The sequence below is a fragment of the Colletotrichum lupini genome, chromosome 2 (assembly GCF_023278565.1).
Source record: "Colletotrichum lupini chromosome 2, complete sequence".
NCBI lineage: Eukaryota > Fungi > Ascomycota > Sordariomycetes > Glomerellales > Glomerellaceae > Colletotrichum > Colletotrichum lupini.
In genome coordinates, this window is record NC_064675.1 from 5,152,093 (window position 1) to 5,176,902 (window position 24,810).

Sequence of the window (24,810 nt, forward strand, 5' to 3'; positions counted from 1 at the left end):
CGACGTTGATGTCTGTTTCTATATAAGGGCGTCTATTGCGCTCGAGATGGTGTGAAATTCGCCTAGCCCAGAGGGCTTGGGTAAGCAGAAGACGGACGGGCTCTGCTGCCACCCCCTTCCTTCACTGCCAGCTGATCCTCTTGTCTGGCTTCCTTCTTTCCTTTGCCATACGCAGCCAAGTTTGCTGCTGTGATTTTGAGGCAACTGGTTTTCTGCCAAAGTCGAGAATGCCAATCCTTAGGTTTTGGATGCAGATATCAGTTCCATGAAGACCACAAGCCGGCTTGCTTTGGTATCTTTGATTTCTCTTCGGATCAGCAATAGTGGGCAGCGACCCTGTTTCGAGCGATGTCTTGGATGTTGTCCTACTATCGGACCAGTGATCGGGACCCCGGAAACAACCGTAGAGTGTGAACAGCGCACAACCATGATAAGATTCCTTGCCTAGAGCTCATCGTGGATCTCAGGCTTCTCTTCTCCAGTCTCCTTGGTTGCCTCCTTGGTCTCCTCAGTCTCTACCTTGGAACCGTCTCGCCCCTTCACTGGGACCTCCTCCATGACCTGCTCCACAATCTCCTCATCCGCAGTCGGCTCACCCACCTGCCAGGCATCGGCGTTACCTTCAGAGATATCGGCGATGTGCTGCGCGACCGCGTCTACCGTGATCTTGTCCCCTTTGAACGGGAACGCCAAGCCCACAGCCGGGTTATAGACCGCCACGCCCTCGGTGGCATCCGGCGGCAGGCCAAAGAGCGACGGCATATCGGGGTACTCGCCGAGGTCGACCGTCACGAAGGTGATGTACTCGTGGTACTGCTTCGCCATGGGTTTCACAGCCGATGTCCAAGAGTCTAGGTTCTCTTCGACCGTCGAGAAGAAGTAGGTCAACGACTTGCCGGACTGTGAACATCTCATACGTTAGTAGTTTGCCTCATGGACGTTACATGAAAAACATCTGTAAGACTGCAAAAGGGTTGCCAACTGACGCTTAAATACTCGGCCTCATTTCTCCTCGTCAACCGCGGCACGAGCTGCGACGCGCACTTTTTCAGCATCTTCTCCATCGAGTCGACCTCGTCCAGCTCGGACGTCATGTGGAACGCGCCGTCGGCGTTGTTGTAGCACGCGATCCGCCCGGGCGCCTCGTCAATCGTCGTCAGCCCAAAGGCGTAGCGATCGCGGTAGCGCCCGGCCATCTCGGTGAAGCGCTCGCGCAGGCTGGTCTCGGACTCGGCCATGTGCGCAATCAACACCACGTCGTCGTCCTTGTTGAAGGATTTCGCGGCCTTGCTGTCGAGAGGGACCACGGCGGGGCGGAGCATGCGGCGGACGAAGGCGGTGATTCTACAAGAGAGAGACGCGGGCGGCTTAGCTGAAGCTCCTTTGTGAGGTGATCAAGGGGGGGGGGGGGGGCGATGATGATGAACATACTCAGAGGCCTTTCTGGGGCCGCGGTAGTGGTGCTTCATGCCGCCTTGGCGGTAGAGGCGGATGGCGGGGTAGGACGCGACGTCGTGTTCGGAGCAGAGCGAGGCTGAAGTCGAGCAGTCTACTGAAAGAGCAGCCGGGACGGCATCTTCGACGGCGGACCAGTGCTTTTCGAGGGCTGTGCTGGCGTCGCTGTTGTCCGTGTTAACGAATGTTGCTGTAGAGGTGCAGAATGTCGTACGTTGAGGGCTTTGTTAAGGTCAGCGCGTTGCTAATATGTGGCGGCAGCTTCGAACTCGTGAGAGTATTCGCAAGGGCATCAGCTTAAGGACCAGAGGCTCGGCTTACCTCAATAACTGTACATGGCGTCAGCATGCTGTCGGAGAGAGGTCTCGTGAGACTGGTACAACTTACACGCTACTAGGCTGTGCTCGTTCGCCTTGAGGGCATCGCGGACTTCGGTGTCGGTCTTGTGCTGCCAACCCAGGCCCGCGCCGGTAAGTGCGAGCAACGGCAAGAGAGTCTTTAGAGACATGGTGAGGAACTTTGGTGAGAACAAAATGTGCCCTACGCTACCTATGCGATCGGCACTTGTCAAGTGAGTGGTGGTGGGGGTGGAAAAGAAGCTTAAAAGGAGGCAAGATCTGAAGAGAAGGATAAAAGATTGGCGCGAAAAAGAGGACGGCAAGCTCCGGATCGGGGGAGGTAGCTACCCCATGTAAGGTGTTGAATTGGGTTTTTGACTCGCCGTGGCCATCGTGGCGGGGTGCCTCCTGACGGGGGATGGGTGACTGTCTGATTGGTGCAAGATCGGAGGGTGCGGCCGAGACTCCTGAAACGGCGGGCGGGCAGGGATATTGATGAGGGGCCGTTTGATCGCCGGAGCCAGTGGGGTCGGTGGGGCCGTGGCAGCGGTGACATTCGAGACGAAGATTCGCGAGGATCGCAAGATCACACTCTGAAGAAGGAGACATTGATATCGAGCGAATGAGGGCTCACTCGATCTATGAGTTCAGTTTTTGAGTCAAAAGAAACAAGTTAAGTCGCATGGATTACACATGAGTATCCATGCTATCAGCGCCATGTATTTACCAGTGGTACGAGCGTTTCCCTGACTGACTGAAGTGCGCCGAGCTGGAGGATATCAGCTCTTCGAGATATCAAAGGCACCACAGCGTCAGATCTTCATTTTGAAACGAATCTGTTCTCTTCTCGTAGGTACGACAAAGCTATCTAAAGTGCTCTGAAAGATCAGGTGTTGCTTGACGGTATCGATGTCCTGAGGCGAGGGTGATTTCAATTTCACGCAGCTTACGTAGTGGCCCTAGGCCTGTACGCCATTTGGCGCCATCAAGGGGTAAGACTTCCAGCATTCTCTTTGATTAAATCGAAAGGAGACTTTGTGTCAAATCCTTTTTAGAAAACATGCTTTGGCTCGCAGGGCAGAAGAGAATAAAGAGCCAAGGGAGCAAGGGAGTGGGCATCTTGGTACCGTAGTACCACGACGAACACTGCGGTCCCAATGCGGTCAATCAACAGTCAAAGCAAAACGACATCCATAATTTGGCTCATGTTGTCCAGTCGGTCTACCATCTCTATATAACAGGCTTCTACCCTTTCTAGATATGGACAGATCTCAGCAGTCGACTGGAATTCCAGCACTACAGCTTCCGTTTCCGTATCGACAGGCCATGATCATCTCGTCATCCAGAATTATTCAAGATGGTTCTTCTACTCAGAGTTGCAATCTTTGCCCTGGCAACTGCTCCTTTGATAGCTGCGGCTCCGACTGATGTTCGATCACCTAGTCCGCCACGCTCGTCCCCACCTTTCACCTTCGAGCAATGGGCTGATGATATTATCAACAACCCCACGGCTCAGCACATATCTGCTAAAGAGGCAGCAGAAGCTTCAATTAGATCTCGGAACATCATCGGTGTGTTCTTCAACTGCCCATGACTTCGTGTAAATTTGTGGTATGGGACCAAGAAAGGTGCTGAATTATCTGCTAACATCCCACCCTCCGCAATAGGCTGGCAATCTACAACCCCTCGCAACACTTCTTGGTCTGAAGAATCCAATGGAAGTCAATCAAATAAGCGCGATAAAGTCTTCCTCAAATCCAAGACTTCTGAAAGTGGCAAGATCATTGATATCAACACCGTTCGATGCAACGGCTTCCCCACAAATATGGCACCGGTATGTCTTGATGTCTATCCACTCTATCTCAGTGGGTCACAAAACAGTTCATCTGGCTGACAGTCTGCATTCTATTTTACTGTACTGCAGATTGAGAACGCCGCCTGGTGCATTCAGTGGCTTGCAAAACAAGATGACAACAAGTGCATTGTTATGGAAAAGGAGGTGACAGGGTTCTGCCGCTCAAATGGTGAAACTTTCATTCTCGGATGGAGGAAGAACAAGAAATCTCTGCACCAGTCAACTTGGTAAGCGCTCGCTCTCGTCCTCAACTTAGGCCTCCTCGCTCCTCAAAGCTACTTTGACTGACAAGATACTCCCGAACCATAGCCAGGAAATCGCAAGAACCGCGGGAAGGATCATGGATTACTGCACAAATAGCGGATTCGTACAAGGAGAAACAACTGCGTGGAATGATACGGCTACTGGAGTTATGATTCGGACGTTTCAGTCGGGTGTTATTGACAAAAACATCAAGCTTGAGATGTGATTGGATTTTCGAAACAGCTCTCGACGAGCCTAAAGCGTTTCTTTGTTATTTTTTCTTCTTTCTAGAGACGAAAATTGACTTCCTTTTGCTACCTACCTTTGTAGTTTCGTTCGAGTGAAACCTAAATAAACTGCGAAGACTTAGTAGTAACCGTAGGTACTCAACCCAACCATTTACAAAGGACATCGTGACGGATTTTTACATCTTAATCGCTGAGTCGCTCCTTGAAACACAGTTTATAGGATGTATTTCTCAACACTTCATGCATTCATGACTGAAAACTTCTACCTATGGGAAACTGAGAATTTGCCCGCCTCATTCGCAAGTCGCTAAGAATCTAGACTCAAGACTGACAGCTCTCTGGCTGTAGAGTCTGTGAGATTGATAACGACTCATAAAGTGTTTCATCACAAGAAATAAAGTGTTTATTAATTGGAAACGCTATGAAATAAAGTTTCAGCTTCATTTTCGATTGTATTCGCCCTCGCCTGTGTGGCGTAGGAGTCTAGTGTAGAGGAGTATGCCAATAGGCAGACCCTCAGTTGTAGTATGCAACAAGACGAATCGATAAGCATAGACGCACGGGCCCATCACCCCTTTAGCTACTTCTCCGTTTGCCGGGGTCCTCAACGTCCACCCGAACATCAAAAATTGCGCCCATGATGAGTTCGCGGCCCTTCACCTGCACAGAGTGTACGCAGACATTTACGAGAAATGTAGGTATCCTTAAACCTCCACTCAATCATGGTGACTAAGACACGTCAAAGGAAAACTTGGAACGACATAAACGCTCAAGTATGTGTCAGCCTCAAAATTTCAAAGTTGCGAAGCTCACACTTGCCAGGACATGGGAGCGATAGCCGCAGGCCGTTCAAATGCGAAAATTGTAAAGCCAGGTTCACTAGAAAGGATGTGTGCAAGAGACATGCCGAAAGATGTAGAGGCACGTTCAGCCGTGTGTTGATGGTCGCCGGTATTCAGAACGGAGCGGAGCAACCGGCACGGGCCTTTGAAGACACTGCTCTTTCACCAGACGACCAGGATGATTCGCCCTTTTCAACTTCTCAGGAAGGCGTTATCGCTGGAGTTGGAGATGACACCATCTACCCAAATAGCCCACCAGAAGCTGCAGAAGTGCCTGACGCGGATGAGCTTCTAGTGACGGAGTAGGTTATCCAAAGATACGGTCTCATTTCACAACTAAATGATTCCTCAGGATTATGACGAGCGGAACAGAAACTTACGTATCAACGTATTTCGAGAATTTCCATCCATCATTCCCACTTGTGCATCGACAAAGCCTAGGGAATGAGTTACCCAAGTTATCGAAGCAGATTATCGTTTCAATTGGCATGCTATATGCTTCTAGGAATGTGTCTGAGGAGGAAACGGCATCTTTGACGCGCAAGAGCCAAACCCTATGGAATAATGGCCATGATGAACTTTGGCGAGTTGTAAGTCTGAACTGCGATATCAAATCAAGCATTGATTGTTTTAGTACTATGCTCACCTATGCTAGGTTGAGGCGGACTGGAGAGAAATCCGCAGGACATGGGTTATGCAAGCATGGCTCCTGCATATAATCTATGGGGCCTTCACTGGCAATGCATCTGACTTCGACAAATCAAAAAAGATGTTGCGATGGATTGTAGACGTAAGATGTTCATACTGATAGGTGCTGGCTGATTTCTCATTAACGTGACCTGAATAGGCCGCCCGAGACCTCGGTCTCCTCCGTCAAAACGTTTTCCAGTCAACATCCAGGTTCAGAGACTCGGAAGAACAGACATTACACGATCACTGGATTTCATACGTTGAGTCGGAGTCCATGAAGCTATCCATGTACACTCTGCTGTTTCTCGACTTTCATATTTTCTCCCCTTGCAACATTCGCCCGCTTACCAGTCCCACCGAGCTCGATTGGGAGCTGCCCCTTGCTTCATCATTATGGGAAGCGGACACATCGTTAGCATGGGCTCAACGGCTCGGAGACGAACCCCGAACCGTCGGACTGACCCGGTCTCACGACACGCCTGGCATGACTTGCCCAACAACAAAATCACTAAACCTTGCCATGCAATCATTAATGACGGACACACCGAGTCCGCAACTTTTAGCGGCGCTACGTGCTTCGCCGATGGCAACACTCTTCGTTCTCACCAGTCTCGATTCACTCGTCAGGGATTTTACCCGGTGCTACTATCAACTCCCACCGGCTTTGGCCGACCCAAACGCGTACCACATTCTCACTCAATCTCAAAACCGACAGGTCAGTGCAGCTTTACGATACGTCTCTGAGATCATCACAACGCAAACCGCAGCGGCAGATAGCTCGAACTGGCACATCTTGAACTTTGCTGAGCGTATCGCGCTATCTGTTAAGCTTGCGCTCTGCAAACCCGATGATCTTCTGATTGGTGGTATCGTGGAGAATAGCGTCGTTGCTGGCCTCACCACCGCGACACATCTCACCATGGGACTTCAAGTTGGAGCTCGCAGATCGTTGCAAAACCTCCTCAGATACAACTCCGGCGATGACGGGATGTTGATCTTCCTTGATGACCTGATGGACGTCCTGTCAAGTGTGACAAGCATCGAGAGGCAAGATCCGTTGCGAGAAGCGCCGTGGGCGACGGTGGCTACATACAAGATCCTCCTGGCAATATGGAGATTACTGCGATGGGCAACAGGAGAGATGCGACGGAAGTCAGGGACCCAGCCGACCGTCCGCACTCGGTTTGAGGCCTCCACCATTGTCTTCAATTCCATCCTTGAAGTCTTGCAGCGACAAGAGGACATCGATGGCCAAACTCGGCGCCTCTCGGTTCGGGAGTCTACCGCATTAGGCATGGCGTCGGAGGCGAGCGAGGTACGCTTCATGGAAACTGTATTGCAGTTCTGGAATGGGAGACCTGTTTGGGCAATGGGGTCCTTCATGACAACGGTGCTCGAGGAGGTCATCTCGGCTGGTGGTATGGCTTATGAGTAAGGGTGTGCGGACTAGCGCGCGGCGAGTAGGCCGCTGCCCCGGACTAGGGTTGCTGCGGAGCTCCGCCGCAGCCACCACTTATCTCGAACTGTATATCTACACTTTCAAGAGGCACTTGAATTGTCACCTGGAGTAGTCTGTGACATCCCGAATTTCCCGAGTGGTTTCAATCTTCCAAAGGGGCTTACCACCGGCTATATCCTACACAAAGTCAACGTTGATTGTGTCCCCGTCAAACAGACGCCAAGAAAATCATGGCTGCACAGGATAATTTTGGATGGGTATACTTCCCCTACTATAGTTATTATTCCCTTGTTCACTCACACGTAACTCTAGTTTGGTCTGGGGTCCATGGGAATTGGCATGGCACTGAATCTGCAGAAACACCTCGCATCGAATGGTCTACCGCCTCTTCGGTACAGCAACCGAACGCTTTCGCGAGGTGAATCTCTGCGGGAAGCCGGGGGACTTCCTGAACGAGACTTCGAGACTTTGGTCCTCAAGTCATCCGTCATATTCACAATGGTAGTTTCTAATCGTGCTTGTAATTTCGTGGCATTTCCGCAATTGCTTATTGACCATCACAGATCTCAAACGATGAGGTCCTGGACAGTCTTGTATCGAAGGCTCTCGACACTTGGAGCAGCGCCATACTCGAAGGCAAAATATGGGTTGATACATCAACAGTCCATCCAGATACTGCAGCGAGGTGCTCCGAACGTCTTGCTAAAGTGGGCGCTACATTCGTTGCGTCCCCTGTCTTTGGAGCTAGCCCTATGGCGGCCGCTGGTCAGCTCATCTTTGCCATGGCCGGCCCCCCCACTGCTATCGAAAAGCTGAGGCCGTTTGTGGTTGATGTCATTGGAAGAAGCATAATAGATATGGGCGAAGATGTCCGTAAATCAAGCTTGCTCAAGATATCAGGGTGAGCATTGCGTTTTATTATTGGCCATTGTTGGACCAAATCGGTCCGAGATTGGAATTTGTCCACAATACTAATCACATCTTTCTGGAACAGAAACATCTTTGTCATTGGCTTCCAGGAGTTGACCGCCGAAGCGCAAGTCTTTGCCGAGAAAACCGGGCTCGGTACCCGCCAGATAGAACACTTCATCAGGGACATGTACGGCCCCGTTATCGAGAGCTACTCGAAGCGCATGACAACGGGCGCATACGCGCCACCCTTGGGGACACCCCCTGGCTTCGCAGTGTCCCTGGCGGCCAAGGATGCCGGACACGCGGTGAGGATCGCCGAGGAGCATGGTACAAGAATACCGACTATCGAAACAGCGTTGTCCCGTATGGAGGCCGCTAGGAAGTATGCAGGAGAATCATTGGATAGCTCGTCAATCTATGGTGCAGCTCGGCTCGAAGCCTCATTGCCTTTTTGGAACGAGAATAGCAGACAGTCTAATTAGAATGAATTTCTCTTTGAAGTCAGTCACTTGGACCGTTCTTCAGACGGAAATTTTGTCAAAATAGTGCACGAAGGCAAGAAATCATTCCTGCTGTCATGATTGACGATTCACTGCCCCTTATACCTCTACAAAGTTCAATATTGAACAACCAGATATCACGGATGGCCCAAACCTTTGCGAGTAACACCAGACAGTGTACTGGTATAGGGATTTGCGTCACTCCAAATTACATGACTAGGTGTACATATCCCACAAAGCCAGCTAACCATGACCTACTGACCCGGATCCGGGGAGAGGGAACGGGGCTCCGCTGATCCATCCAGCTGGATACTAGCTCCATAGACAACTGTCATGTTATCTAGCGCCATGTGTTAGAGTGTGTGTCAAGGAGCGAGGAAAGACTCGGAGATAACGGCAACGGCACTCAGCCGGGATATGGATGTCTCCCGTCGTACCCCAAGATTGCGGAGCTCGCTGCGTCGACCGGGCCAACCTCAAAATGCGGGGGCGGAGCTCCGTTGGCGTGCATGAGACGACGGTGGATCCAAGATAGCAGCATGACCGAGCTTGATGTGAAAATCCCCTATCTCAGCGATAACCAGCCCAAGCCACGCTCAAGTCGAGCGTAGCTGGGGTTGCTACTACCACAAAGGCCACCCCATGCCAATCGCTCCTAGATCAGCCTCAATGAAGATGAGAAAGAGAGGACTTACTGTTGCTATTGCTCAGCACAGGACACCTATAAACCCCGAGCTTTCCCAACCAGCCCCTTGAGACCTCCTGGCATCTGCTTTAAGATACTCCCAACCTGATCAGGCCAACCTCGACAAAACTTTTGGCTCTTCGACTTTGAGGTAGACCTCTACTTGGGCCTTCCCTCTCTTTCACTCTCACATATCAAGAGGAAATCCTGTGTCGTGAGGGTCTTCGACCAGCGCATCTCCAGCCACCCACTACAGAGACCGTTCATCAGTACCTCACTCGGTCAAAGTTCCCAATAATGTCTTCTGAAATCAACAAGAAGACAGCACAGCCAGACGGTGGCGATGTCATCCGAACCCATACCGACTTCGAGGACGGCAGCATGGAGAAGCTCAAGCATGGCGAAGTTGATCCGGCCCTGGCATTTGCCAATGGAGAAGAAGTCACCTTCACCCCTGAAGAGGAACGAAAAGTCCTATGGAAGATTGACAGAGCCATCTTGCCCCTTCTGATGTGGATTTACGCTCTTCAATTCGCTGACAAGACGTCCCTAAACTATGCCTCGTTGATGGGCATTCGTGAGGATACGGGCCTCAACCCCAAAAGTCAGGAGTACAGCTGGGCTTCTTCCATCTTCTACGCTGGCTACCTCCTCTGGGAGTGAGTTTCATTATCATCTCAGAACCAAAGACTATTTTGCTGATTACTTCAAGGTTCCCTACGACATATCTCCTTCGACGCCTGCCTCTCGGAAAGTACACATCGGCCAACATCATCCTTTGGGGTGTTGTCCTAGTCTGCCACGTCTTCGCTTTCAACTACGCCGGCCTCCTCTCGGTCCGCTTCTTCCTCGGCGCCCTCGAGGCCACCGTGACACCAGCTTTCGTCATCTTGACCTCAGCGTGGTATAAGCAGAACGAGCAGGCAAAGCGCATGGGTTACTGGCTCAGCTGCAATGGTGTTGCCCTGTTGACCCTTGGTCCCATCGCCTACGGCCTTTCTGGTGCCCATAACACAGTCCTGGCAACTTGGAAGGTTCTGTACCTGGTCCTTGGCTTGCCTACCGTCATCACTGGCGTCTACTGTTGGTGGTTCATGCCCGACAACCAAACCAATGCCAAGTTCCTCAACCACCGAGAGAAGACAATTGCTATCGAGCGCATCCGTGGAAACTTCCAGGGTATCGGAAGTCGCAAGTGGAAGTGGGATCAGTTTTACGAGGCTTTCAAGGACCCCCGAACCTACCTCTACGTTCTCTTCTCGCTGCTCATGAACATCCCCAACGGAGGTATCACTGCCTTTGGATCCATCATTATCAACTCTTTTGGCTTCAACTCCCGCCTGTCCCTCCTTCTCAACATGCCCACAGGCGTTGTTGATATTACCTGCAAGCTCCTCTTCACGTACCTCTCGGACAAATTCATGGATCGATCCCTCTTCGCCTTCATCGCCATCCTCATCCCGATGATTGGCGGCATCATGATGATCGTCATCCCCCTCTCAGCTCAAGGTGCCTTGCTCGTCGGCTACTACCTCATCGGAGCCGCGGGCTCATCGTGGTGCCTCGTCATGGTCATGATCTCAAACAACAATCTCGGCTACACGAAGAAGGTCACTGTCAACGGACTCCAGATCCTCGCTTACGGAGCTGGTAACTGGATCGGCCCGCAGACTTTCCGTTCCAACGAAGCGCCCAACTATCACAACGGCAAGCTCATGGTCGCCATCATGTATGGCCTTGCCGCCTGCACCATCGTTGCTATTCGGCTTGTCAACATCTGGGAAAACAAGCGGCGGGATAAGAAGGCGGCGGAGGAGCCGGAGGTCATCGCATCAGGAACTGAGTTTTTGGATTTGACGGATTTCGAGCAGCCTGCCTTCCGATATGTTCTTTAGGAGTGTCAAGTACTCTTGTTTGAGAGCACCATAGAGGGATGCACTGGCTCACTTTTATCATTGAGATACTTGCCGGCTTGAGGTTGTAATGTTCTAGAATATTGAGATTGAAAAGGTAAATGCAGACATGTCTTTTCCATCTCCAGGAATTATTACAGAATGGACATGCATCACCAGCCGGCCACCCCGTATCCTTATGACACCAGACATTACATCTCTCGTGTATGCTTGAGCCAAATAACTGCGTGATACCAACTCAATCCTGTCAGCTTTGACTCCGCAAGCTGCCAGTCAGTCTTGATACCGTACATCGTAGGGAAGCATGTGATATGGTTCGTTATTAGACTGAGCCTGGAATAATTGCATTACACACTTTTTATCGACTTTTGAAAACAGCAGATACATTCATCAAGCGCTCGATGGGGTCAAAAAACACGTTCTTGGTTGTTTTCCAAACCTTTATATAGGCTCCTTATATGAAGTTTTGTTCAGGGATGTCAGAAAGAGGAGGCTTGGAAAACTTAGGCTTCATTACGACGCCTCGTAAGTCTACGCATATTTGTGTTGAAGCCATCTCGCACTCAACGGGACAAAGAGACCGCCGGTTTGCAAGCAATTGCTCTGGGTCACAATCGCAACAGGAATAGAATTATCAGAACAATTGCTTGCAAAACAGTCACTACGAATTAGCCGAATCACTGATCTTTGACCTGCAGGCAACATAACAAACCTGTTGGAAAGGATTGTGCGTTAAATTATTTCAATTACTCAAACACGGTGTTTATATCCACATTCTATTTGTTCATGAGAAACTCCTCAAAATCCTCGTCAGGCAGCGCAGGCTGCTCATCAACGCCATCAATCAGTCCAAGGTACCAGGTCAAATCTCGGCCATCCTGCTCGCGTTGCGCAAAGCCGTTGCCCCAGTATCCGAACCGATTGCTCGTCGTATACTTGAGATCGTAGTCCTCCCAGCGCGGTGTGGCAATTGTCTCGAAGAACTGGATACGCGAGCCTGGCCACATCATGGGCTCCTTGTCCACAGTGCCGCTCTTGAACCAGGATCGGCATGGTGAGGTCCATGCCGTACGCGGCAGAAACTTGCGCCGGTGCTCGGCAAAGTCGTTGACGGCCTCCTGCTTTGGGCAGAAGGAGGATATCTCTTCCTCTGACATCTTGTGGAGCATTTGCATCACGTATCTCGCCACCGTTTCGGTGATGGGGAGGAAACTTCCGTGGCCGTAGGGACCGTAAGGACCGTTGAAGACTTTGATGCAGATGTTAGCCCCAGTTCTCGCATTAGACTCAAGAGGAGGGTGGTTGACTGACTGATGTAGTTCGGCATGTTAGCAACTGTCATGGAGAGGTAGGTGTTTGGTGTATCCCGCCAGTACTCGCTGAGACTAACGCCATCGCGGCCTATCGTAGGGTAGTGCGGCCTCCAGCTAACGTCGAAGCCCGTAGCGCAAACAATAATGTCGAACTCGTGTTCCACTCCATCTGCAGTCTTCATTCCGTTGGGTGTGATTTCCTGGATACTTGAAGAGACGACGTTCACGTTGTCTTCGCAGAGCGCCTCGAGGTATCCGTTTCCAGGAGTTGGCCTCCTACAGCCGACGGCGAAGTCTTTCGGGATGATGAGGTCTTGGAGATCCGGCCTGCTGGCGAGCTTGCTGCGCATATCTTCGGCCGCGAACTTATGACTTGTCAATCAAAGATCTGGGGAGATGAAACTGGAATAGAACCTACCGCTTTGGCATCGGCCTGTTCCTTTGAGCCATTGAGAATGAAGCGGAAGCGGGAGTTCAACTCGGACTCAATCTTCTTCCTGTATGCGAGGTATTTCTTGGGGTCTTTTCGAAGGATCTCGTGTTGTTCTTCGCTGTCTGCATTTACATGCGTCAGAAGATTGTCAAGAGTTCTGGGTTGTGATCTGACGACTTACACTCGAAGTTGCTGCCCTTCTTTCCAGCAAAGCGCTGACCGAAACCGCCGACGACCCAGGAAGAACTTCTGATGAAACAACTTAGACTACCGACGACTTCAGACTTGTTAGATTGATTTCTTGTGGAAATAGGGGCAAGGACTGTTAAAAGACATACTCGGCTGGATATTGGGAACGATTTGAACTGCAGAAGAACCAGAGCCAATCACGCCAACCTTCTTGCCCGTAAGATCGATGCTATTATCCCAGTTGGCGCTGTGCATCATCTTGCCTTTGAAAGTTTCTCTGCCCTTGATGGCGGGCCATTTCCACTTGCTGCAGATTCCGCGTTAGCGGTAGACATACAACAATCAGGGAAGAATGCCACGTACTTGAGCACGCCGCTGGCGTTGACAAAGATATCGGCTGAGTCTTCGATCGTGGTGCCGTCTGCCTTTTGGATCTGGATGCTCCACTTCTGTTTCCCCTCGTTCCAGAACGCTCCCGTCACGGTGTGGTTGAGGCGGATGTACTTGTTGAGATCATACTTCTCTGCGATGTCCTTAAAATACTGCAGGATCTCCGGAGCACTCGAGTAGCTTTACCAAAAACAATGTCAGTATCCGCACGCGAACGCCCGAGACGTAATGAGACGCTCAAACTCACAATTTCGTCCACTCTGGGGACGGCGCCCATGAGAACTGGTAGTTGACAGAGGGGATGTCGCATCCGCAGCCTGGATAGCGGTTCTCATACCAGGTGCCGCCGATGGAAGGGTTCTTTTCGTAGCAGACGAGGTCCAGGTCGAGGGTCTTGCAGGTATCGATTTCATGGGCTAAGTTGAGAGCGCTGGCGCCGCCGCCGAGACATACGATGCGGAGCTTTCTTCCGCTTCGGCTTGGCTTCTCCAAGATTTGGTACTCGGCTTGGGCCGGGGGTGCGGGGAGAGAACCCATGCTTGCGGTGAGTTCGGAGGGTAAAGAACGGGAGACAGGGGGCAGTAAAGTTGGGGTAATAATAAGAGATCTGCGTGCTTTACTTGTGATCAAGTCTGAGTGAGCAGAAGTCGAGTTCCAACGATGTCGGGGAGCTGTCAAGGCCGAGTGATGGGGACTAGACTATGGGTGTCTTGGATCGCCAATGCCTCTGAGCTTGAGTTTTGTGACATTGAATATGGAAATTACGCTCTTATATGACATCTCCAAGTTTCCACGCGCACACAGTAACCCGTTAAGCTCACGCGTATTATCATGCCTCCAAGCGGAGCTCCGCTCCTGCATAGCGCCATCCTAAACCATCATCCCCACACCTTGCAATCGCGCTCAGCTTCACTACACCAACCCGCGGCCTTCACTCCGCCGCCGCCTCCGCCTCCGCCTCCGCTGATATCCCTCGTCCCTTAAGCCCCCTCTCCCCTTTCCCCGTCTCAGTCTAAGTTAGTCGCGCTTGTGGTCAGCAGTCGCTTTTTAGTTACGCGGGGTTATCAAAATCTACTCGAATACCAGAGACGGATAAAGATAGCAGGATAAGGGTAGCGTGGTGAACCCGAAGGACCCCTGGCCAAAGATAGTTTAGCTTAAGAAAGCCTGTCAAGGATATCGGGGAAATAGATTGTGGATCACCATCTGCTGCCGAACCAACGTCTCGTTCATCTCGCTGACCCTCCTCAAGTCGAGGCAAATGCCAACGAACAACGGAAAAAGTTTGTTTTGCTCCATCTGCCGAGATGAGGCGAGGGATGCCCCGCGGGCTGCGGACTTTGGACTCTGTCCGAAAATGCAAGTTCTTGATGCCCAGCACGTTCAATGTTCACAAACTCCCTTCGAAAGCAATCATGCAGGGATACCTGAGCTATGAAAAACCAATGCGGTCTGCCAAGATCTTTTAGCCAGATTTGCATTCCGAAACCATAGCCTCGATGAGATGAACTTATCGCCAGCGGAAGACGTCACTTACATCGATCAGTTCACTAATAATGAGTTCATTGGAACAATTTATTCTTTAGTTTCTCGTCACATTCATTAAATCCCCCCCTGAAAGCTGGTCTGTTCATCTGGTTATCCCCGCAAGATCGTGCACATTAACGACTCCCTTGAACCGAACCACCAACCAGCCCTTCATCCCTGAACCCGTCTCGTGACGATCTCATCAAATTCCCACAACTCTATCCGTAGAGACTTCAGACAGCGCCCGCCGGCAAGAACGACATGTCAAACTGGAAAGGGCACTTGACAGCGGTGCAGATACAGCCGCTACCCTTGGGGATCGCCTTGCAGCGCATGGCGGGCGTCTTGGGGTCACAGCAGCAGCACTGCTCCTGGGTGGCCGGGTCGAGCGGGCACGCGATGAGCGGCACGGCGCAGATGCTCTTCTTGGCGACCTTGCAGACGTAGTTTCCGGCGCCGCGGTCCTCGAGGTCGCAGGAGCAGCAGTTGGCCTTGGGCTCGGGGAACGGGATCGCTTCGCGAGGGGTGATGAGGTCACCGGAGGCGACGCCGGCTGGGGAGGCGTGGACGAGGCTGAGGGTGCCAGCGAGGGCGAGGAGGAGGGTGTTGATGGAGAATTGCATTGTTGGTAGGTTGTTTGATATGAGGTTTTGAGGTGGTTGGTTAGATGTGGGAAGTGTTCTGATATTTGTGGTTTGATAGTCGAGGTATGGGTGTTTGGTGATCTCTGGTAATGATCATTAGTCCTTCGAGGCTCTTCGGTGACTTATATACACTTTCCATTCCGTATAACACCCCCTTGACTGTTCCTCGTTCTTGTGAGAGTCTATCCAGCTATACCATAACGATGACAACATTGCCCCAAATCTCTGACCTCAAGAACCTGATTGGTCACCTAGATGAGCCATATCTACTCTCCCTAGACTTACTTCAATACCCTTCCGTAGTCAAGAAAAAAGTTCCACATCCAAAAAAAGAGAGACACGACGATGTCAGACTGAGACCCCTTCAAGCCTCAAGCCGGCACCACCCGCGACCGGTGAGGTTTGTTTGACCTGAATTGGGCAGTAGCACGAACCGCTTAGCTTCGTCGCGCGGATCTCAAGCCACCTGCGAGAATTCGCACCAAAAACCCCGGATCTGCGCAGATAATTGCGGATCATTCGGTCGAAGACAAGAGAAGGGAGAAAAAAGTTTCATGGCCGGTTACCTACGGAGTGCGACCTTGTCTGTTAAGATCTTATAACGGGTAGGATGATTTGAGCTTTTTTGAGTTTATTGTTATTGTTAGTATCCCTATGACAGGGTAGTTAGTTCGAACCGTAGTTGACGAAGAGATTAATTAAACTATATAAATATTTACGTAATAAGTATAAAAAGGAGGTTCTAACTATAGGTTAGGCTAGTTATAATAATCGTAAATAGGGCCCCTAATTAACCCCTACGTAGTCGGCTATATACCGTAATTAAATTAAACTTCTAATTTGATATTAACTTTTCTCTTTTTTTTATCGATTTAACTACTATAGTTAGAGGTATAATTTAACCTCGGGCCCGTTTACTAAGTCGTCTCTTTTTTCCCCTTTTCTTTATTTTTTTTATATAACCTATCTCTCTATTCGTATAATAACTTTTTTATTACTTACGAATTACTCTAATCCCTTATTTAGTACTACTTTTATAAAAGTATTTATAAGGTTATTTTTATTATTAATCTAACGGATCTTAAGTATCTTGCGCCTTTTATATAATTACCTAAGGGCTATAATATTAATTATAAGCCTCTTTTCTTTCGTCGTTCCTAATTTAATAAGGTATTTATATAGCGAGTAAGAATCGGTATAAATAACTATTAGAATAAGTAAAAAGCTAATTCGATTAGTAATCTTTTTTAGTATCGTTAAAATTACGTAAGAGAGGTTAATATTATTAACTATACTATAAACTTTTAATACTAGTATATTTCTCGTTATTTATTTATTTTTAATTAATAAGTAATAGATTATATTACTATATATAGTAAATTCGCTCTCGCTTATACTCTCGTTAGTTAAGATAATAATATACTCTAATTACGAAGTAAGGTCGTTATTATTCGTAAATAACTTATTAACGAAGACATAAAGCTTATTAGTTATAAAGTCGATTAGGTAGTAAACGAGACCTCGATCGAGATTCGTTTACTACTACTTAAGCCGCTTATTAAGTACCTCGACGTCTCGTTTAGTTAGATCTATAGCTTATATTACCTTAATATAATTAAAAATTACCTCGGGCTAATAAACACTTATAATATATACCCCTTATATAAGCTTAGCCTTATACCGCTTTTTAATATTAGTTACGTTTAGATTAATAAAATTAATTTTCTTACCTTACCCCTTTTATTAAAAAATAACGGTTTCTTTTTTAATTATAAAAATCCTATTATTAAATACTAGGGGGGTATTTATTATAAGGACCTCTTTTAGCTTTATTACGAAGCCCGCTTTTTAGAGCTCCTTATCCTCTTTCTTTATAAAGTTAATATTAAATAGGCTTAATATATTATTAGTTTATATTCTAACGATCCTAAATTAGTCGCTTTTATACTCCGTAACTAATAAGTATAGGTCGTACGTAAAGGTAACTATTAATAATTAATTAATATAAAAATCGTAATAAGTAGCTTACTAATAAGTACCCGATTTTATAAGCCTATATAATAGCTTAAGTACTTTAATAATCGTGCTTTTTAGGTACTTACTAACTATTTCTTTTAGTAAATAGGCTAGGATTTTCCTTATGAGCCCTATAGCCGATTAGGTATAAGCCTAGGTAATATTACGGTTCTAAATCTTATATCCCTTTTTCCGTAGCGATATTATTAGTACTATTATTAATTATTAGCTATAGCGCTATATAATAAGTAATTATATAAGTAACGTTACCTTTTTAATATTGCCGTACCCCTAAATTACGTATTTAGACTTCTTATACGGTTAGGGTATTCTTTTCCCTTTAATCTTACGAACTATTCGTAATTTAAATATATAGAGGTTTATATATTTTTCTAGGTCGTATAAAATAAATCGATAGACCCCTCGATCGCGAAGAGTATCTACTTCGATAAGATCTAATCCTTTATACGGCTTTTTAGTAGTTATAATTACGCCTTTTTTACGTAGTTTAACTACTAGCTCAAAATCGGCTTTCTTTTTTATTATATAAAAGGTATTAATTACCTCGTTATTAATAATAAATTACTACGTTAGGGCTTATTATTATAGTCTTCTACGACGTCTCGCTAGTAGTATTAGTGCCCTTTTAGCAATTTCCTCTTCTTCGTTATTTATTAGTACTATTATAATAATTTCGTTAAGGATAATTTCTTATACCTCTACTACGGGTTATATAGTTTCCCCTAGCTCTTCTTTTTTTTATAAGTTAGAAATTACCTTATTAAGATCTATATAATACGGTTTAACTACTATAATTAATACTTCAAGTAGTTAGTTACGATCCCTCGTAACTATATAAGAGCGCTCGTTAATAAAAATTAACTTATATAGCCTAGCTTATTATTAAGTAATTTCGTACTATACTTATATATCCGAATTTAGTAGTATATTTAAATTATCCCCTATATTAGGCCTATTACGCATAGTAATTACCTCGTTAACTTACTTTTTTATACTTATTTCGCGCAGTACTTATATTACTTTTTTAACTACTTAGGCTCGTTAGTTTATACTTAGCGACGGTAGTAAGGCTAAAGTCGTTCTTAAATATGCTCTAAATACTAATAGCGTTAGTATAAGTCTATTAGGCTTTATAGTATTATTATAATATTTAAGTACTATCTAAAAGTATTCGTCGTTAGTAAAATCCGGATTTTTCTCTTTAATAATTTTAAACGCCCTTTTTAACTACTAGTATGCCCTTTTTACTTTTCTAATATTATAGTACGCTTTAATAAGTACGACTTTTAGTTATATACCGTAGGCCGTCGTATTATCCCTAAATTTTACTAATTTAAAGCTAGTATTAGCGTCGGTTCTAATACCGTTTAGCGGTCTCTAGTATATATCGATCTAGCTTTTTCATAGGGCTACTTATACTATTTTTACTTATAGATCCTAGAGGAATTGCCCTACTTAGAAAGATATAGCTACGTTAATTATATATAGTACTAGCTAACTATTTAAATAAAAGATATTAACGACGATTTCCTAGTTAAAATTAAGCTTATTACGTAATTTAAATTTAAATTTATATAGGCTTTGCGTATTTATTTAGTATTAGTAATATACTTTTATTAACTACTTTAGTACCCCTATTTCGATATTATTATTATTTAATTACTTTAAGAGGTTATATAGCCTCGTAACTAACGGGTACCTAAATCTCTAGTATAGTCTTTTAAGCTCACTTTTTATTAAGTAATTAATTAACTTCGTATTATTAATAAGCTTTATAAACGTATACTCTTATTATCGTTTAACTATTTCGAAGTACTTATTACTAGAGATTCTGTTCCTCGTATTATTAAATATAATACTTAGTTAATCTATGTCTTTTAGATATAGGAGAAATAGGGTATTAATAGGTAAAATATAGAAAGTTATTGTTCTAAAGTGCGTCTCTATTTCTATTATACCTAGGGCGACGATTTCCTTACTTAGGCCGAAACTAATCTTTATAATACCCGCTATTAACGTATTAAGTATTATTAATACGATCTTTTATAGTACTTAAAATTACCCTTTTCCTTTAGTTAACTATTATAATACCCTAGTATTTAAGATAATCTTATAAAAATCGTCTAGGCCGTACTTTTTATTTATATAAAATACTTATATAAGCTTAGTATTCGAGGGATCTAGGTAATATAAAAAGGACCCCTTTAGTTACCCCTAAATTTACTTAGTACTATATTCCTTTTTTTTAGATATTAAAAGAGATAGCGTTTTCTCTTTAATTATTAAGAAAATAGGCTTCGGTACTATTAAATTTGCCCTTTTAGCTACCTTTATATCCGTTATTTAAAGGACCTTTTCTTACTATCTATAAATAAAAGCCTACTTATTAAGAGCTTTTACTACCCTCTATTTATTTAGCCTTGTATATCTTTTAAAAACTAACGGGGCGAAAAAGGAGTAATTAATATTATCGATTTTATTATAATCTAATTTATTAATATAGGGGGTAAGATCTTTTTTATTTTCCGAATCTTTTATAGGGGGTATATACTTTAGGCCGCTACTTTAGTTACTATTACTAAGTTCCGTACCCCTAGATCTACCCTTATATATAACGAGGAATTAGTTAAACTAACGAGGGCTAGTTTTATTATTTATTACCTTTAACTTTCTATATTATTTATATAATTTAGTACGCTCCCCCTTAGAGTAGTTACTTAACTAATATCTATCCTTTTTATAAATATAGTATTACTTTTTTTATTACCCTATTTATAAGTTAAATCTTTATTTATTTAATGAATCTAGGCCTTTTTATTAGTAATTACCGTATTTAGTCTCTTTTCTTTTCTTATTATACGTTTAATTAACTTAATATTATTAATAAGGGCCGTCGTATACTTAGAAATAGGTTTAGCGTAATATTCTTATTTTAATATTAAAGTTAGATCTTAGCCTCGAGCAGAGCGTTTTGTAGTTTTCGGGTACTTAGTATAATATTATTTTTATTTTTAATATACGTTAGACTACGGTATAAAAATATCCGACTTTTTATTTATTTATTTCTTTATTTAGCTAGGTTTTTGCTAGCTTATTAATTCGATCGATAAGCTCTTTAAGGATCTTTACTCGTAATTTACCCTCTATTATCCTAGCTATAGATACGAAAAAAATCGCTTATAGCTTAAATAGGAGCTCTAGGTTCCTATTATAGGTCTCGAAGCGGCTTCGGATTACGTTAATTATACTAAAAAAGTCGTTTTAATCGAGATTACGTACCGCTTTATAATAATAATTAGAGGCTTTACCTACGAGTACGATATTAATTACTAAATAGTACTAATATTCCCTAATTCCGACTTTTTTATAGTAATTATAAAATATCGTTAGGGTTTTTTATAAGACCTTATACTTCCCCCTAGAGTATAATTTTTTTTTAAAAAGATCTTTTTAAAGTTTATAAATTACCTCGTATTTATTATTAGATTTTTAGTATTTATATATAATCCTTACGTCGCTACGTATTATTAATAACTTTAGGTCGTTTACCTCCTTTTTTATTAGCTAATTAGTACCGAATTTCGCATTAGTAATAATAACGAGTTATAAATCAAAATAAATAGAATTATTAATTATCGTACTTTTAGTACTATATTTTACCCCAGTATATCCTTTTATAATAATAAATTTTTATTAGTAATTATAAAAAGGAAATCTAGGTCGTTTACCCTTTTTTTAAATTTATAAAAGCGATTATACGCTCTATCGACCTATACTTAGTTCTATAGTACGAATTCCTCCTCTATAATTATCGTTATTAATATTTTATATAGCTCTTATGATTATAGTTATATTAATAATACCCCTCGCCCGTAGAGGAATTTATTAACTACTTTTATAATTCCTAGGCTTATGCTCGTAAACTATTTATTTAGCTAGTAGCTAAGGTCGTTTACGATCTCGTAAAATAAGGGTTGCCCCTATAGCCCCTTTTTCTTATAAACCTTAGTTAAATAAATTAATACTACGTTAATTTACTTATTATTAAGCTAATCTATAATTCTATATATTTACATCCCCTAATAGTTTAAGTTAATATTTACTTACTTATAAGGGATTAGGATTTTATTTAAAATCGGGTTTTATCCTCTTTTTTTTTATTTTAACTTATTAAGGGTCGTGCTCTAGCTTATACTTATATTAATAATTATTAGCGTATTTAATTTTAATAGGGATATATTTAATCTATATACTAGTTATAGTAAATCCGTACTTTTATTACTTAACGAATTTATTAGGGTCCAGGAGATTCCTACTTTTTCTTACTGTCTTATTACTACTCTCGTTTTTATTATTTTTAATAATTATTACTACCCTTCTAAATCGCTAGCTATTATACTTATTAAGATCCTCCTTTTTATTTAGTATAAAAGGGTAGGTTTTAGTAGTTTTTTTTAATAATAGTAGTAGTAAATATTATATTACTATAAGAAAATATAGTAATTAGTCTTAGGATCTTTACTAGTTACCGATTTCTATTATCCTATATATTTCTAGCCTCCTAAACTTCGTACTTTTTATAATCTCTAAATAGCTTTTTTAGTTAATTTTTTAAAATTAGTAATCTCGTACTAGGAGCTAATATAAAAAAAAAGCCCTTTAGTAGCCCTTTAGAAAATTCTTTTCTTTTCTTTTTAGATCCTCGTCTTTTTAGCCTTTTTTTAAGTTAATAATAACTCTAATAAGAGGTCGTAGGACTACTTTAGGGTAGCTACTTTTTTTTTAAGTTAATATTCGAAATCCGTAATATTCTTAACTCGATACTATTAGGACCTCTAAATCCCTTCTTTTTTTATTAAACCGTTCTTTATATTATATTCTTAAGTAATACTTAGGGAGTAGTTAAGGGAGCTATAAAAAGGTTATTTAAATTACGGGCTTAAAATCGTACTTATAAAATCCTCGTAATAATAAACTTTTTTATATACTATAAATCTCTTAGCTTAATAACTCCTATAAAGTTATTTTTATTATTAAATAAGAATATTTACGTTTAGAGATCCCCTTTTTTAATTATATAATACTCTTTTATATTATATTATTAAGCTCGTTCGTTACGCTAATTAATTAAGTAGGTAGTTATTATATAAGTATTTCTTTTTATTAATTTAACTAGTTAATTTCTAATTGCGGGCCGGCTATAAAAAAATCGTTTAGTAAAAAAGCTACTCGGGGCGATAGTAAAAGGCTAGTTATTTAAATAGTTCTATTAATTAATATAGTTTAATATAATAAATATCGACCTCTCGTAAGTAATAAAGGGCTATAATTACTTAATTCCGTACGGTATTTAAGAATTATTTCTTTTTTTATTTACTTTTATAAGGTTAATTAGTACGAATCTCTTATTCTATATAGTATTAAAAAGTCGTCTCTTTTACGTAGTAAGATACCTTACCGATTTATAATAATAGAATTTAATTACTAATTAGTATTAGTATTTTTATAATAGGGTAATTAGTTCGAACTATAGTTAATAAAGAGATTAATTAAACTATATAAATATCTACGTAGTAGGTATAAAAAAGAGGTTCTAACTATAAGTTAGGCTAGCTACGATAATCGTAAATAGGGCCCCTAATTAGCCCCTGCGTAGTCGGCTATATGCTACGGTCGAATTAGACTTCTAATCCAATAGTTATTTCGGTTCACTAGGGGAATTAGTCCGCCGCTATTAAGCGAGATTTTTTTTGCATATACAAGACTGGTTATATGCTGAAAAGTCTAGAATCGTGTGATTATTAGGTAGGCATCGCAGGTTCATCGTCTTGACGTAAAGGATCCAGAACAGGCGAGTCGTTGGCTTGGTGCTCATGGACCCCGGTGTGCTGCTTTGCCTTCGCGATGCGGGCTTGTCAGAGCCCTATCCCCCCCCGCGAGATCTCGGATCCCGCCGAGAAAAGGGCCGATCACAGGGTTGACAAGCTAACAAAAATGTCTCGATCAATGTGATGTCGGATTCTGTCACGAGATATGGATGTGGTTAATGCTGCCCACATTGAGTGGGCCCGCTTTTTGTGACAGTTATGAGCCCAGCTCCTATCCGCTATTATTATAATAGTTAAGTACCGCATTATCTATAGGTCGTGTACCCAAAAAGCGAGAGGCGACCGTTCGAGTCTCTATATAAGTAGGGTTTTTCTAACTAGTCTACTACCTTTAGGGCTAAGGTATAATATAAACGCCTATTTCTAACTAGTCTACTACTTTCGGGGCTAAGGCGCAGTATAGATGCTTATTATATAGATAATGGCTCTAGGCGTCTGGGGGGTATGTTACGAGATATGGATGTGGTTAATGCTGCCCATATTGAGTGGGCCCGCTTTTTGTGACAGATTCAATGTGGAGAATTCAAGTAGACCGTGAGACACTCGTGTAAGTGTTGAAAAGTGTTGAAGGGAGAAAAGTTTAGGTATGAGCTATATATCACCTCGCCAAGAATTAAGAGAGAGCGTTTTCGTCCTCGAGCTGGCTGTTGTCTGTAAGCCGGAAAGCTTGGCAGGTGCTCACCCGTCAGCTCATGTCTCAGTCGAAGCACTCGACAGACTCGGGCTCGCGTAGGGTCGATACTATCACACGGACAGACAGCAGTACCGGCAATCCTGGTTCCCTGGTGATCTAGGCTATTTGTATTCTACCTTGACTCTCTAAGAAAAGCCGGGTACGCTGGTCAATGGGGTCAAAGGCCTTCGCGAAGGCCCACTCCATGGGCCCTGAATCAGACTCTCGCTCTGCTGTACCTAAGCCTTGGAGCTGGAACAACATTCAAAGGGCTCGCAAAGAAGGCCACGGGGCTCCGGTGACATTCCTCAAAGGGTGAAGGAAGAATTTTAGGGTTGGGTGACTGAGGAAGAAGGCGTCCTGGGCAGACGTGAGAATGACGATCTGCAGCCCGGCCCCCGGCCCCCTGGTGTACAAAGCTCCGGATCCGGTCATCCTGGCAAGACAACTTCATTCTCTATTCTGTATCTGTAGGCTTTTCTCGGCTAGGGACGGGCGACGGCGGGATATTCGGAGACCGTCTCTACGGATGCAAAACGGCTCAAATGGCCGTATCGAGGAATCAATTCGCGAAGA

The 24,810-nt window shown here is 44.1% G+C and overlaps 8 protein-coding genes across 8 annotated transcripts; 4 read left to right on the plus strand and 4 right to left on the minus strand.

Moving 5' to 3' along the window:
- Positions 1 to 444: 444 nt before the first annotated feature.
- Positions 445 to 1,963, minus strand: CLUP02_03871 (uncharacterized protein; the record flags this gene model as incomplete). Its single annotated transcript, XM_049282888.1, has 4 exons — positions 445 to 900; positions 987 to 1,344; positions 1,432 to 1,645; positions 1,843 to 1,963. 4 exons carry the CDS (start codon positions 1,961 to 1,963, stop codon positions 445 to 447), a joined length of 1,149 nt encoding a protein of 382 aa, XP_049140031.1.
- A 1,187-nt stretch (positions 1,964 to 3,150) lies between these two features.
- Positions 3,151 to 4,117, plus strand: CLUP02_03872 (uncharacterized protein; the record flags this gene model as incomplete). Its single annotated transcript, XM_049282889.1, has 4 exons — positions 3,151 to 3,364; positions 3,461 to 3,627; positions 3,718 to 3,875; positions 3,958 to 4,117. 4 exons carry the CDS (start codon positions 3,151 to 3,153, stop codon positions 4,115 to 4,117), a joined length of 699 nt encoding a protein of 232 aa, XP_049140032.1.
- A 963-nt stretch (positions 4,118 to 5,080) lies between these two features.
- CLUP02_03873 (uncharacterized protein) lies at positions 5,081 to 8,524 on the plus strand (the record flags this gene model as incomplete). Its single annotated transcript, XM_049282890.1, has 7 exons — positions 5,081 to 5,283; positions 5,334 to 5,571; positions 5,829 to 7,089; positions 7,347 to 7,387; positions 7,443 to 7,631; positions 7,694 to 8,031; positions 8,125 to 8,524. The coding sequence occupies 7 exons, from the start codon at positions 5,081 to 5,083 to the stop codon at positions 8,522 to 8,524; spliced, it is 2,670 nt and encodes an 889-aa protein (XP_049140033.1).
- A 901-nt stretch (positions 8,525 to 9,425) lies between these two features.
- Positions 9,426 to 11,122, plus strand: CLUP02_03874 (uncharacterized protein; the record flags this gene model as incomplete). Its single annotated transcript, XM_049282891.1, has 2 exons — positions 9,426 to 9,886; positions 9,940 to 11,122. Coding segments are annotated over 2 exons (1,644 nt in total), but the record flags the coding sequence as incomplete, so codon positions are not given.
- Positions 11,123 to 11,916: 794 nt separating this feature from the next.
- CLUP02_03875 (steroid monooxygenase) lies at positions 11,917 to 14,002 on the minus strand (the record flags this gene model as incomplete). The annotated part of the gene is made up of 7 exons (XM_049282892.1): positions 11,917 to 12,389; positions 12,452 to 12,818; positions 12,872 to 13,008; positions 13,068 to 13,163; positions 13,225 to 13,382; positions 13,439 to 13,645; positions 13,713 to 14,002. The coding sequence occupies 7 exons, from the start codon at positions 14,000 to 14,002 to the stop codon at positions 11,917 to 11,919; spliced, it is 1,728 nt and encodes a 575-aa protein (XP_049140035.1).
- Positions 14,003 to 15,225: 1,223 nt separating this feature from the next.
- CLUP02_03876 (uncharacterized protein) lies at positions 15,226 to 15,775 on the minus strand (the record flags this gene model as incomplete). The annotated part of the gene is made up of 2 exons (XM_049282893.1): positions 15,226 to 15,719; positions 15,769 to 15,775. 2 exons carry the CDS (start codon positions 15,773 to 15,775, stop codon positions 15,226 to 15,228), a joined length of 501 nt encoding a protein of 166 aa, XP_049140036.1.
- A 3,761-nt stretch (positions 15,776 to 19,536) lies between these two features.
- Positions 19,537 to 19,695, minus strand: CLUP02_03877 (uncharacterized protein; the record flags this gene model as incomplete). The annotated part of the gene is made up of 1 exon (XM_049282894.1): positions 19,537 to 19,695. A coding segment is annotated over one exon (159 nt), but the record flags the coding sequence as incomplete, so codon positions are not given.
- Positions 19,696 to 23,982: 4,287 nt separating this feature from the next.
- CLUP02_03878 (uncharacterized protein) lies at positions 23,983 to 24,099 on the plus strand (the record flags this gene model as incomplete). The annotated part of the gene is made up of 1 exon (XM_049282895.1): positions 23,983 to 24,099. One exon carries the CDS (start codon positions 23,983 to 23,985, stop codon positions 24,097 to 24,099), a length of 117 nt encoding a protein of 38 aa, XP_049140038.1.
- Between the last annotated feature and the right edge of the window lie 711 nt (positions 24,100 to 24,810).